Below are 13,223 nucleotides of genomic sequence, written 5' to 3' on the forward strand. Positions count from 1 at the left end.
TTCAACACTGCCACCAACACCTCAAAAATCTCTGGAGAACACAGGGATATGGCAGCAATTAAGAAGCACAATGTGACCAAAGTTCTTGAATTTGTCAGTGTTACTTATGCAACAGGCATGTAATGTTTTTTGACAAAGTCATGCTGACTTATTACTCCCTTCGTCAGGGTATCCAAGTTGTCAACCTGTTGGACATACCCACTTTGTTGAAGTCTCAGATCTGCCCGTGTTTTGCACAAGCCAACTTTAAAACTCCCCAATTAGGTTTTTGCTCCCACCAAAGCATTAAAAGCAGCTTGAACTAGTCATGGAGTACCTCCTCTGCCATCCACTATGGCCAATCTTCCTTTCTTTGGTCTCTCTGGACATAGAATTATTCCTTCTTTGTCTCAAGACAAAGAGAAAAGTGAAACCAACCTCCAGCAGTTCCCATCCCCACACTTGACAATCTTAGCCGCCTCCTATTTAATCTCATTTCTATACAGTCTCCCATAACATTGTTCATTAAAATTATCTCTACCTGTAGTTCAATTGATTTGCAGTTGAATCCCTCATTGATGCCGTTCATATCTCCAAACTCAACTACTCTTACGTTCTTCTTGACCTTCCACTATCCATAAATGAATTCAATCAAAATTCTATAACCCATATCTTTTTCATACAATATTAAAATCCCTACATGGCCATGCCTCTCCATCATCTTTTCCAACATCACAACTCTATCCCTTCTAAGTCTGCCTTATTTTGCACTTGAACCTCTTCCTTATCTTCACTATTAACAACTGTCCAATGAAATGCCAAAAGCTCACTCTAATTTGATCCTTACACACTCTCCATTTCACCAACTCAGTGTCCTCCATCGTCTCTTCTTCAACCTCCAACTTATTTTTGAACAACCCTAAGATCACCTTCTTGTTTGCAACATCCATTTCTCAGATTCCACCTTGCCAATCGCCATGAAACATCTATACTAAAAGGCACAATGTAGGTGCACATTATTGGTGTGGAGAAAGTGAATTTTGTTCTCCTGTTCCCTGGATGCTGCCTGACCTGCTGCGCTTTTCCAGCAACACATTTTCAGCACATTATTGGTGTACCAACTTAAAACAGCAAACAGAATTTAAGATGTGTATTTTGAAAATAAGTTTAAGACAGTCTTTGGGTTACTGCATGCAACTCTGCTATAGGAATGATGTTATTAAATTGTAAAGGGTGTAAAAAAGATTTAGAAGGATGTTACCAAGACTGGAGGATTTTGAGTTATAAGGAGGGGATCGATAAGCTCAGACTACCCCCACCCCGAGCATAGGAGGCTGAAGGGGGACTTTACAGAAGTTTATAAAGTCATGAAGAGCAGAGACAAGATGAATAGCCAAGGTCTTTTCTCTAGGGTAGAGGAATCCAAAACAGGATGGCATTGGTTTATAATGAGAGGGGAAAGATTTAAAAGGGACCAGAGGGGCAACCTTTTCACACAGAGGGCAATTTGTACGTGGAACGAACTGCTAGAGGAATTGGTAAAGATGAATACAATTACAAAACTTCAAAGACATTTGGACAGGTACAGGGACAGAAAAGGTTTAGAGAGATATGGGCCAAATTCAGGCAAAGGACAACTGTTCAGTTTTTGGAAACCTGGTCAACATGGACAAGTTGGGCCAAAGGGGCCTGTTTCCGTGTTGCATGACTATGGCTCTAAGTAGGGAGGAGGGACTTGGGGGAGGGGCGTTGGGAATGCGATAACACCTTCCACCCCGATCTCAAATTTACCTGGACCGTCTCAGACTCCTCCCTCCCCTTCCTAGACCTCTCCATTTCTATCTCGGGCGACTGACTCAACATGGACATTTACTATAAACCGACCGACTCCCACAGCTACTTAGATTACACCTCCTCCCACCTGACCCCTGAAAAACTCCATCCGATATTCCCAATTCCTTCGCCTCCGCTGCATCTGCTCCCAGGAGGACCAATTCCAATACCGAACAAGCCAGATGGCCTCCTTCTTCAAAGACTGCAATTTCCCCTCAGACATGGTTGACTATGCTCTCCACCGCATCTCTTCCACCTCCTGTTCCTCCGCCCTTGAATCCCGCCCCTCCAATCGCCACCAGGACAGAACCCCACCTGGTCCTCACCCACCACCCCACCAACCTCCAGATACACTGTATCATCCTTCATCATTTCCGCCACCTCCAAACAGACCCCACCACCAAGGATATATTTCCCTCCCCTCCCCTATCAGCATTCCGGAAAGACTACTCCTTCCATGATTCCCTCGTGAGGTCCACACCCCCCACCAACCCAAGCTCCACTCCCGGCACCTTCCCCTGCAACCGCAGGAAATGCAAAGCTTGCGCCCACACCTCCCCCCTCACTTCCCCTCCAAGGCCCCAAGGGATCCTTCCATATCCGTCACAAATTCACCTGTACCTCCACACACATCATTTACTGCATCCGCTGCACCCGATGTGGCCTCCTCTACATTGGGGAACAGGTCGCCTACCTGCGGAACGTTTCAGCGAACACCTTTGGGACACCCGCACCAACCAACCCAACCGGCCCGTGGCGGAACACTTTAACTCCCCCCTCCCACTCCGCCAAGGACATGCAGGTCCTTGGCCTCCTCCATCACCAGACCATGGCAACACGACGCCTGGAGGAAGAGCGCCTCACCTTCTGCCAAGGAACCCTCCAACCACAAGGGATGAATGTAGATTTCTCCAGCTTCCTCATTTCCCCTTCACCCACCTTATCTCAGTCCCAACCCTCTGACTCACCACCGCCTTTTTGACCTGCAATCTTCTTCCCGACCTCTCCGCCCCCACCCCCTCTCCGGCCTATCACCCTTACCTTAACCTCCTTCCACCTATCGCATTCCCAACGCCCCTGCCCCAAGTCCCTCCTCCCTACCGTTTATTTTAGCCCGTGTGGCACACCTTCCTCATTCCTGAAGGGCTTATGCCAGAAACGTCGATTCTCCTGCTCCTGATGCTGCCTGATCTGCTGCGCTTTTCCAGCTACACACTTTTAAGCTCTGATCTCCAGAATCTGCAGTCCTCAATCTGCACTCCTACATGAAATTTTCTTGACAGCATTTTAGTAAGAAAGTATTAACAGATGTATGAAAATGTGATGCCAAAACTAGTAATCACCATGAAATGCATGTGACGAATGGAGAAAACAAGGTTAAATATTGAAAAGACACGACGAATTAAATTCTACCAGAGAATGCTCAAATTTCAAGCTTCGATTTACCAAAATCATTTACAACCAGAACCTGTGTTGTCTTCCTCACCCCCACGATCATCCTTCCCCCCAGCTATGAAAAATATTCAAAGTCTTTCATATCCTTGGGACATTCCAAAGCACTTCACAATCAGGAGATTACTTTTGAAGTTCAGTCACATTATGGGGAACATGGCAACAAACATTTAATCAACAAATGAATGAATGAATGATCAGGTAATCACTTTCTGGTGACACTGGCTGAGGAAACAGCATTGGCCGAGGAAACATTATTTGCCAGATCACAGAGAAATCACAACACTTCCTCAAACAGCACAAGATCTATTACGTCCAAGCAAGCAGGCAGACAGGACTTCATTTGAAAGTTACTGTGGTAATAAAGTTTATCACTACCATATTCTAATAAAAATAGTAGAATTCTATTTTAAAATACAAGAACTGGGAGCAGAACTAGACAACTCAACCACTTGAGTCTGCGTCACCCATTTGATATGGCTGATTTTATCACAGCCTCAACTCCACTTTCCTGCTAGTTCTCCATAACCCTTCAACCCATTAATTAAAAATCGCCCCATCTCCTCCTCAAATTTACACTCTGGGTTCATGAATTCCACAGATTTATGGCCCTTTGACAGAAGTAGTTTCTCATCTCAGTTTTAAATCTGCTACCCCTTATCCTAAAACAATGACTTCTTGTTCTAGATCACTCTACATGAGGAAATGTCCTTTACTCGTCTACTGTCTCAATCCCCTTTTAGCTTTCGTATACCTCCAATTAGATTTTGTATCATTCGTTTAAACCCCAGGGAGAGTATTAAGCCTAAGCTACTCATAAAACAAATCCCTCATCTCAGAAATCAATCTAAATGAACTGCCTCCAATATAATTACATCCCTCCTCAAGTAAAGGGACCAAGTTGTAATGCAATACTCCAGGTACAGGCTGCCTTGTACAGTTGCAGCAACACTTCTCTACTTACATTCTCTACTCTTTTTAGCAAAAAAAACCCAAAATTTAATTAACTTTCCTTATTACCTGCTGTACCTGCATACTAGTTCTCTACGATTAATGCATGAAGACACCCATATCCCTTTGCACTCTGAAGTTTCACCCCATTTCAATAAATTGCCTTTCTATTCCTCGAAAATGAATAACCTCACACTTATCCACTATAAACTTCATCTGCAAAACTTGGCCCATTTACTTAACCAATCCATTTTAAGTTTCTTACTGCAGCTACTTCCCCACCTATTTTAGGGTCATCAGTAAACCTGGCTACAGTACATTTTATCTAAGCATCCAAGGCAAATTATAAATAGTTGGGGCCCCAAGGACCAAACCCTGTGTCATCCCAGTAGTTGATTTTTTCCAATCAGAAAAATACCCACTTTCTGTTGGCTAGTAAATCCTCTGTCCAAGTTAATAAATTACACCTAACCCTATGTGATCTTACCTTGCGCACAAACCTTGTGTGTGACACCTTATCAAATGCTTTCTGGAGTCCATCTGCAGGATCACCATTATCTATATGGCTTTATACATCTCTAGTAAATTGGTCAAACATTATTTAGTCCTCATAAAATCACGCTGACTCTGATGGATTGTGTTCTTGACTTATCAAATGTCCTGTTATTACTGCCTTAAAAATGGATTCTAACAACTTCCAAACAATATATATTAAACAAACTGGTCTGTAGTTTTCTACTTTCTGCATCGTGCTCTTGAATAAAGGTATTATGCTAGCATTTTTCCAATCCACTGGAACATTTCCATATCCAGGGAATTTCAGAATATTATAACCAAGTGATACACTATCTCTGCTGCCACTTATTTCAAGACCCTATAACGTAGGCCATCAGACCCTGGGAACTTTTGTCTGCTGTCAATTCCAACAATTTGCTCAGTACCTTTTCTCTTGTGATGATATTTGTTGCATATTGCTCCCTTTCTACAACCTCTGCATTACCTATTACTATTGTGATGGTACTGGTGTCCTCCATAGTGAAAACTGAAGAAAAATATTGATTTAGTGACTGCTATTTCTGTGTTCCCCACTATTAACTCTTCAATCTCATCTTCCAAGGGACCAACATTCACATTAGCTACTTTAAGTTTGTCATAAAATTTCATTCTGTTTACAGTTTACTTATTCTGCAGCTCTCACAGATATGACCATTTTCCTCTGCAATTCCTAAGTTAATAGTAGCCCCGAATGCTGGATATGGAATTTCCTACCCAAGTCCCAAAATTCAGCTTTGGAGCTTTTAAAAAATTCAAGAGATATTTGTTTTTCTGGAAGTGTATGTATGTTCAATTCTGAAGCTGTAGCAACTGTTAATGCTTAAGACATGGTCAGAGATTGCCACACAAAGACAGAAAGAGAATGCTTCAATGTTAATTTTGAACTTTTTTCTAGCTCTAAATTGGGTTACTGGATCTCATTGCTTTAGGTTTAATTTGAAGTAACGTTTTGTTTAATCTTTGCACTATTTTGCAATACTTAAAGGATGATTGAGCAGAAAATCTAATAAGGGCAAATAAATTCAAATATATTAATTCAACCTAAATATTAGGGATTAGTGGTTTATTGAGGTGCTGGAAAAGCACAGCCATTCTCTTCATCAGGAACGTAATGAAGAGCTTATCCTCGAAACGTCAACTCTCCTGCTCCTCAGATGCTGTCTGACTGGCTGTGCTTTGCCAGCATCACACTTTTTGACTCTGATCTCCAGCATCTGCAGAACTCACTTTCTCCTTAGCAGTATATTGGATTGGTTTAGTGATTCCTGAAACAATTCTCCAGATTCACTGTTCCGTTGTATTTTGGTAATCTGATTGAGACAGTATTCACTATCCAAATATGGCCGTTGTACCTCAATGTAACAAACTGTGCTGATTTTCAATTACTTTTAATATACACAGTAACTTGGCATTGTTGCCTTAGTGACCATATACAGAGGAGCCTCGGTTATCCGAATTCCAATTATCCGACAATCGGATTATCCAAAGGAGATCTCGAGGTCCCAATGGACACATTACAAAGACATGTTTCCAACAGCGATCAAACAGGCACCATCTCCAAATGAATGTCTGTCTGCCCGCCCTCTCTCTCTCTCTCTCTCTCTCTCTCCCCCTATGCTTTCCCTGAAGTTCTACACAGGGGTGTACCCTAAACTCAGCTTCCCCAGATAATCTCTCCAACATTGTCCTGTACAGGGCAAAGGTGGAACCTGTCAAAACGTTGCAGTAAAACGGGGCTGTGTGGGGGGGGCTGTGGCTGCATGCGTGAGTATGTGCTATTTGGAGATTTACCCCACAAAGGCAACTACAGCAATTTTGTTGTTGGTGTCCAGTCCAGCCGCCCAGAGAGGGGGAGAGTGTGCACGGGGTCGGGGGACAGGAGCGGTATTGCACAGGGACGGGCTCCCACTCACTGTGCTGCTGCTGCAGCCATCTCCTGAACGGGGAGCAGATATTAAAACCTCTGAGCTCCAGAGGAAAGGCATTTAATCGATTAACCAAATTGTGCCCACCTATCATGTTCGGATAATCGAGGTTCCCCTATACATTAAAACAAGATTACAAAATATTTTATGATCTCATACAATCTGAACCTTCAAATATTTTAATAAATCTATAATCATGTCTTGGATGTAGGCATAGACTCTACCATAATCAGGTTTTCAGATGACACTAAACTAGGTGGGAAAGTAAGCTGCAATGAGAAAATATGAAATTAAAAATGGATATGGATATAATAAATGGGCCAAAATTTCACAGATGAAGTTGATGTTGTCTAATTGTTCTTCCTAAGTGTGCCGCAAAATTTAACTGTCTCCTTAGTTTGGTATAGTTTACAAAATTTAACAAGTACGTACTATGCTGCAGAATCCAAGTCAATAATGTAAAAGTAGAAACGGTAATGCAAGGGCACCATACAGCACCCAGCATTTCACTCTAACCTGAAGTCACTATGGATGCACCCAAATTTCAGGCAAAGCCTTGATTTATTTCCAGATCTCGAAAATGCGTCATCTTGGAGTTATTGTGAATCCAAAAATATCATAATTGTTCCCTACCACATTTTCTCCCTGACACCAAGCACAACAGTCACTAGTTCAATTGCTCCATCCATTCTTTGTGCAAAATTGCTGGTCACTCTATAAATCATAAAAAGAACTCCAAAATTTCTCCCCTTAAATAGAAATTCCTTGTGCACCAATAACCTCTCAAAGGTAAAGGTGCTATAGTTCCACAGGACCGTTCTTTCAGAAGGATGACTGGTGGTTGCTTAACCTGAGGGTCACCATGGTTGAAAAGATTAAGGAGGGTCCTTCATGGTAACGACAGCCAGTGCAGGTGATGAAACCATACTGTTGCATCATTCTGTATTGCAAAACAGTTGTTTAGCTAATTGAGCTAACTGAACTCCTCCAATAACCTATATACTCACCAGGAACAACACTGTGATAAGTATATTAACCCTTTGTACAAAACGCAACCCCCAAGCATTCTCTCTTCTGGCTGTCCATCACCTGCCAAGTCTTCACCTAACAGAGCTCTGATCCATCCGGTTCACTTCGCTGACACTGATCATTCAATCATCTTCAAACTTCTCCATTAACATGCCTCTCTCCTAGATCCACAGTTTAAATGTCCAGTCCACTTTTGGTTTCTGTCCCATTCGTCATCGACGTGCAAGAATTTTGTAAGCATCTTTTACAACAGTAAGGAATATCAAGTTCTGTATTAGTATTTTTGATTAACTGGAAATCTGTTGGCACATTTTCTAGCTTCCCAACTAACAAAGACTCTGATGAGCCATTATTTCTTCCAACTTAAAGCTAGCAAGACCACAAGTACAGTTTTAAGCATTTGAGTATCCAGGTTAGCCATGTCTTCAGATTTCTAAGACATCACTCAGGTCAGGTCAGAAGGTATGGAAGCTTGTCATAATAATCAATACTGAGCTTTAATTCTTAGCTTTAATTCCAAAGTCTCTTCTAATCAGTTTGAGATGAACTCTAGCACTCCCACTAGAATCACAATTAAGGTAACTGAACTCAGTGCAGACCAGGTGCCATAACTGGGTCATCAACAAGGCCTCAAAGCAAGATTCTGTAATGCAATTCCTTACTGAAGCATTAGGTAAGCTTTCAAAAGCAGTCAGTATAGCATTACTAACAGAAAAACAACAGGACAATGGTTTCACCTACCCATAATTCGAAGACTCCACCGAATTAGGTGCCAAACCCATGCTTTCAGAATAGTTCCTTGATTTTGTTGCATAGTGGTGTGAATCAGCATTCCAGAAGTTACTCTGGACTCTCTGTGTGGCTTCTGCCTCAATTTGTTCTTTTGGTTTCATCCCATTGTGATGGTGAATGTGGTGGTAAACATGTTTGTGATGGTACATGTTTGGAGCCTCTACTTTCCCACCAGTCTTGGACACATGTTTATGCCCTGAAGGTAGCACCGTTCCTATTAAACTTGTAGCCTTCCCATTAGATAAGCCATCAGGAGAGCGGGACTTTGGAGAATGCCTTCCAGGTCCTGGAGATTGGCAACCTGGGGTCTTCATCACACGCTGGACGTGTTCATCAAGAATGGATTCTGGATTCTCTTCATGAGCATCACGCACTTGTAATCCGCCACAGCCCATCTCAGAATAACGTGAGTTAAAGTGGTGCATAGCCTGGGCAGGTGGTAGTTTGTGACTAACCACAGACGGGCCTGATGAAACATCTGCATCCTCACCTTCTTCCTCCTACAAGAGAAATCAAAGAAATAATGTAACTTTTAGTCCATATTCATTGTCAAATGGTTGCTTCAACATTTAGATCCATCTTTTACAGTGGCCTCCGACTAAAAGCTTAGTATTTTCCAATAATATAATACTATAGAACTGGTTTTGATTTCTTTTGGTCTTAATCTCATTTGCTGTCATATTTTCAACTTTTGAGAACCCCTAACCATCCTAACTAACTACATTACTAAAAATTAACATGGCAATATGATTATAGTCCATTTTAGAAGTATTGCCAACATTTTGCCCACTTGCTTACCTATCAAATATATATAAACTGTTTGTATCTGTCTCGCAATTTGTCAGTCCACTTAGTTTTATGTTGTTTGCAAATTTTGCTACAGTACATTCGCTTCCTTCCACCAAGTCATTAACATATATTGTAAACAGCTGCAGTCCCAGCACTGATCCTTGTGAAACCCCACTTGTTATACATTGCCAACCTGAAAAAGAACACCTTATCTTCACTTGCTGTTTCCTGTCCATGCCAATATAATACCCCCAATATCACTGGTTCTTGTGACGTACCTCACAAAACTTTACCTTGTCAAATATGTTCTGGAAATCCAAACACAAAACATCTACCAGTAGCCCTCTATCTAATCTGGTTGAGATTTCCTCGAAAAACTCTAATATTAGTAAGACACTATTTCCCTATTGTGCAGTTGTTCTGACTCAGCTTGATTAGGTTATGATTTTCCAAACATGCTGCTACTACTTCCTTAATAATTGATACCAACAATTTTTCAATGATAGATGCTGGGCTAATTGGCCTATAGTTACCTGCTTATTTCCATCCCTTATGAATAGGGGTGTCATGTTGGCAGTTTTTCAATCTTCTTGTATCCCTTCTGATTTTTGAAAAATTAGAACCAATGCCTCCACTATCTCTGTGGATACTTCTTTTAGGATCCTAAACTGCAAGCCTGTCACCCCATTTGTTTGTCTAATACTATTTCTCTAGTGATGGTGATGGAATTATACTATTTAGCATTGTGGATGTTCAAAGCATCTTTCATTGTAAAGACTGATGCCAAATATTTAATTTCTCTGCCATTTTCTAGTTTCCCATAAGTATCTCCCCACAGGGACCTATGTTCACTTTGACCTCTCTTTTCCTTTTTAAAAGGGGTAATATGATTATAGTCTATTTTAAAAGTCCAAAATAAACTGAAACAAAAGACTATTCAAATAAATCATGGGCTACGAACTAAAATACCTTTGAGTTTGTCTTAAAGTTCTTGCCATGTTAGTTACATGTTTATAATCTAATTTAAAATTTCTGTCATCTATAAATATCTAATTACAGCAACAGAAATGTCATATCGGAATTCTTAGGTGCCACATAAAAGACATCCACATAATTGGATAATAAACAAAAAGTCATGTGTGGATCAAGTGTGGTGAATTGTGACAGCAATGTGATTGAGAAAACCATATTAAATTATGTTATAGGCCTGCAGATGGCACTATTGGATCAGTTCATCGATGATGAACGCTAGCATCTTATGTCACTAACTACAGGTGTTAATATTTTATAAGTACATTGTTATTTGAAGCAAAATGCACATGAATATTCTTAAGTACTTTCCTGATCAAAAAAGAAGTTAAATTGAATACTAATTACATCACAGGATATGTCTGGCTAAATATTCATGTTACTAAAATGTACTGTGCACTTCAAAAAACTGAACGAGACATGTAAGCTTCACAAATTGTTTTAAAAACCCTAATCATAAATTACCACAAGATATTTTCCTTCTACCTTTCTCCTATCTTATTGATGACCGTAAATTAAATGTTACCTTCTTCGCAATACAGATTGTTACCACCAATGAATTTTGTTATAAACATCAACATTTCATTCAAAAACTTTAAGGAAAGATATTTCAGTTCCTAAAATTAGGGAATATTATTCACGTGGGGGATAAAATACCTGCAGATTACTAAAACAGAAACTAAAACAGTTGCACAGATAACCATAATATGGCTGCCAGGAAACATCGAAACCCACAGCCGTAATTTCAGACCAATTAGCCATTCAAACAACACCTTGAGAAAAAGAAAACAGGCAGGAATCACTTTTTTTCCCCCTGAAGTACAAACACATTTGACCAATTAAAACAATGCAGTGCTATGTGGAGTGTGGAAGAGTTGACAGATTATTTATCAATTCTACCACATTCACCAAAAGAGGCCAGTTATGAAAAAGGAATAAACTTAATGAAGTTGAAAAATAGACAAATGATTGAAACAACCTATGGTTTACAATGCAATTAGAAGCATCAGTGCGTAATGCAAATATAGCCAAATTTTCAGAATTCTATCTGCCAAGATGCCATCCAGATTGGAAAAAACCAAAAAGCTGAGTGGACTTATTAACCACAGTCATGGTCAAATTGGTAAACAAAGGAAACATCTTGATGGTGTGAGAAGGCTGGTGGCATGCACCATAGAATCAACTTTGATAAACATCATTCGGGTTCTTTGGAAAAGCTGGCATGAAACATCATTTCAAATCAGTTGTTCTGTCTGACAATCAATCTGGATGTTGACCAGTGAACAGACCCGCTTAAACTGTGTGAAGGAACCTGAGGGACCATCACCTATTATTGATGGTCTACATCCTGTTACTATGAAGTTTTAGGCAAAGGTGGGCTGCCTAAACAACCAGTTGTTGTCAAGGCAAAGTTCTTCAGCTGGAAAGCTGAAGAGAAAATCGAAAGCAGTTGGTGGAGCTTGTGTATTGATAGCATCTTTTTTAAAATTGGTGTTAATAAAATATTGCCACTTTAAAAGTGAAAATTAAGCCTGAATGCATAGACTTAAAAATAAATGCATGGATTAAATGATGCAATGTACTGAAAGATGTGTTTACAATATCTCAAATGATTTTGTGCAATATCATTGCACAAAATCCTTTATCGGTACACAATCCTTTATCGGAAATTCTGAAATCCAAAAAGCTTTGAAATCCAAAGTTATTTTCGTGAAGTTTTTTCTGTATAACAAGGTTGTTTGGCATGTGAACAGGTGACCCAACTCCACACCTACTCGAACCCACGTCACTCAGATGTGATGTGGCGGCGTGGCCCAGCACTAGCAGGCATCACTTGTGTTTCAGCGCTCGTACTAGTCACACGTGGGTCTGCTATTTGCTAAGACTTTTTTTTATTTCACTGTGACAATGTCATTTATTCTGAAATCTGAAAAACAACTGGCCCCAAGGATTTCGGAAAAAGGATTGGGTACCTATGTACCACATCGGCTTATTTTTGGTGATCAGCTGTGTCTGTTGCCACATAGCAATTACAAAACCAAAAATAATATACATTGTAACAATTGAGAAAGCCAGACAACAGTGCCTTAGATTTGCAGTTAAAGACTTCATTTTCATCTGATGAGTTAAGATGCATGTATGTTATGGTTTAAACTCTCATCACAAAACCTACCGCTCTTACGCGTTTAAGCCGTTCTTCCAGCTTTTCCTCTGCCTCTCGCTCTCGCAGCACACTTTCCAGCCGACTGATGAGTTCTGCAGCAAACTTTTCTGGTTCAACATGGATATCCTTTGGCATCCGATACGTGCGCTAGTTAGATCAAATTATTACATGTCAATAAAGGGCTGACATTAATACAAATTTTTGAAGGAACTGCTCTCTCACCAAGTCAGTAAAATATTGAAATGAGCTAACAGCATTTTAAATTCATTTTGAATAAGCACAAGAAACAGGATCCAGCTTTACAAGAATTATTAAAGTGATAATTTCCCTTAACAAAAACAAACCACTTGGAGTTTCAACATTATACAATTATCTTAGAGCAAAGTGGTACCAAATGAGGATGGTTAGTGGATCTGGAAAATACAAATTGGAAATTAGAGTAAGTTGCACAGAAAAGGGACAGATTTATAGGAACTAACATATAGCACAGTGGAATAAAGGGCAAGACGTGAAAAGAGCTTCACAGCTAGTGTTAACATGGATAATAAAGTTAGCCTGCAACAATAAAACAAAACCAAACAAGATTTCAAACCAACATTGATTTGTATGCTAATGGTGTAGCACAGAAAATTGTAATGAAACTGTTGACTGGTCAGTCCACACCTTGGGTGTTGCATCAAACTTTAGTTAGCAAGAGACAATCAACTGCTGGAGGCAATGCAAGG

At 40.2% G+C, this 13,223-nt stretch overlaps 1 protein-coding gene and 1 pseudogene across 6 annotated transcripts in view; one reads left to right on the forward strand and one right to left on the reverse strand.

Moving 5' to 3' along the window:
- Positions 1 to 13,223, reverse strand: part of axin1 (axin 1) — a 130,714-nt gene that overhangs the window by 16,524 nt on the left and 100,967 nt on the right. For all 6 annotated transcript variants that reach the window (XM_043711956.2, XM_043711948.2, XM_043711951.2 and 3 more), the window contains 2 exons: positions 12,508 to 12,645; positions 8,466 to 9,016 (listed from right to left, as the gene is read on the reverse strand). In XM_043711956.2, the coding sequence (XP_043567891.1) occupies positions 8,466 to 9,016; positions 12,508 to 12,645 (689 nt within the window). The remainder of the gene's footprint in view (positions 1 to 8,465; positions 9,017 to 12,507; positions 12,646 to 13,223) is intronic.
- LOC122560416 (large ribosomal subunit protein uL15 pseudogene) lies at positions 11,391 to 11,864 on the forward strand (annotated as a pseudogene).

The sequence above is a fragment of the Chiloscyllium plagiosum genome, unplaced genomic scaffold (assembly GCF_037043375.1).
Source record: "Chiloscyllium plagiosum isolate Xiang-an unplaced genomic scaffold, Cpla_swu_hap1 HiC_scaffold_20, whole genome shotgun sequence".
In the NCBI taxonomy this organism is placed as follows: domain Eukaryota; kingdom Metazoa; phylum Chordata; class Chondrichthyes; order Orectolobiformes; family Hemiscylliidae; genus Chiloscyllium; species Chiloscyllium plagiosum.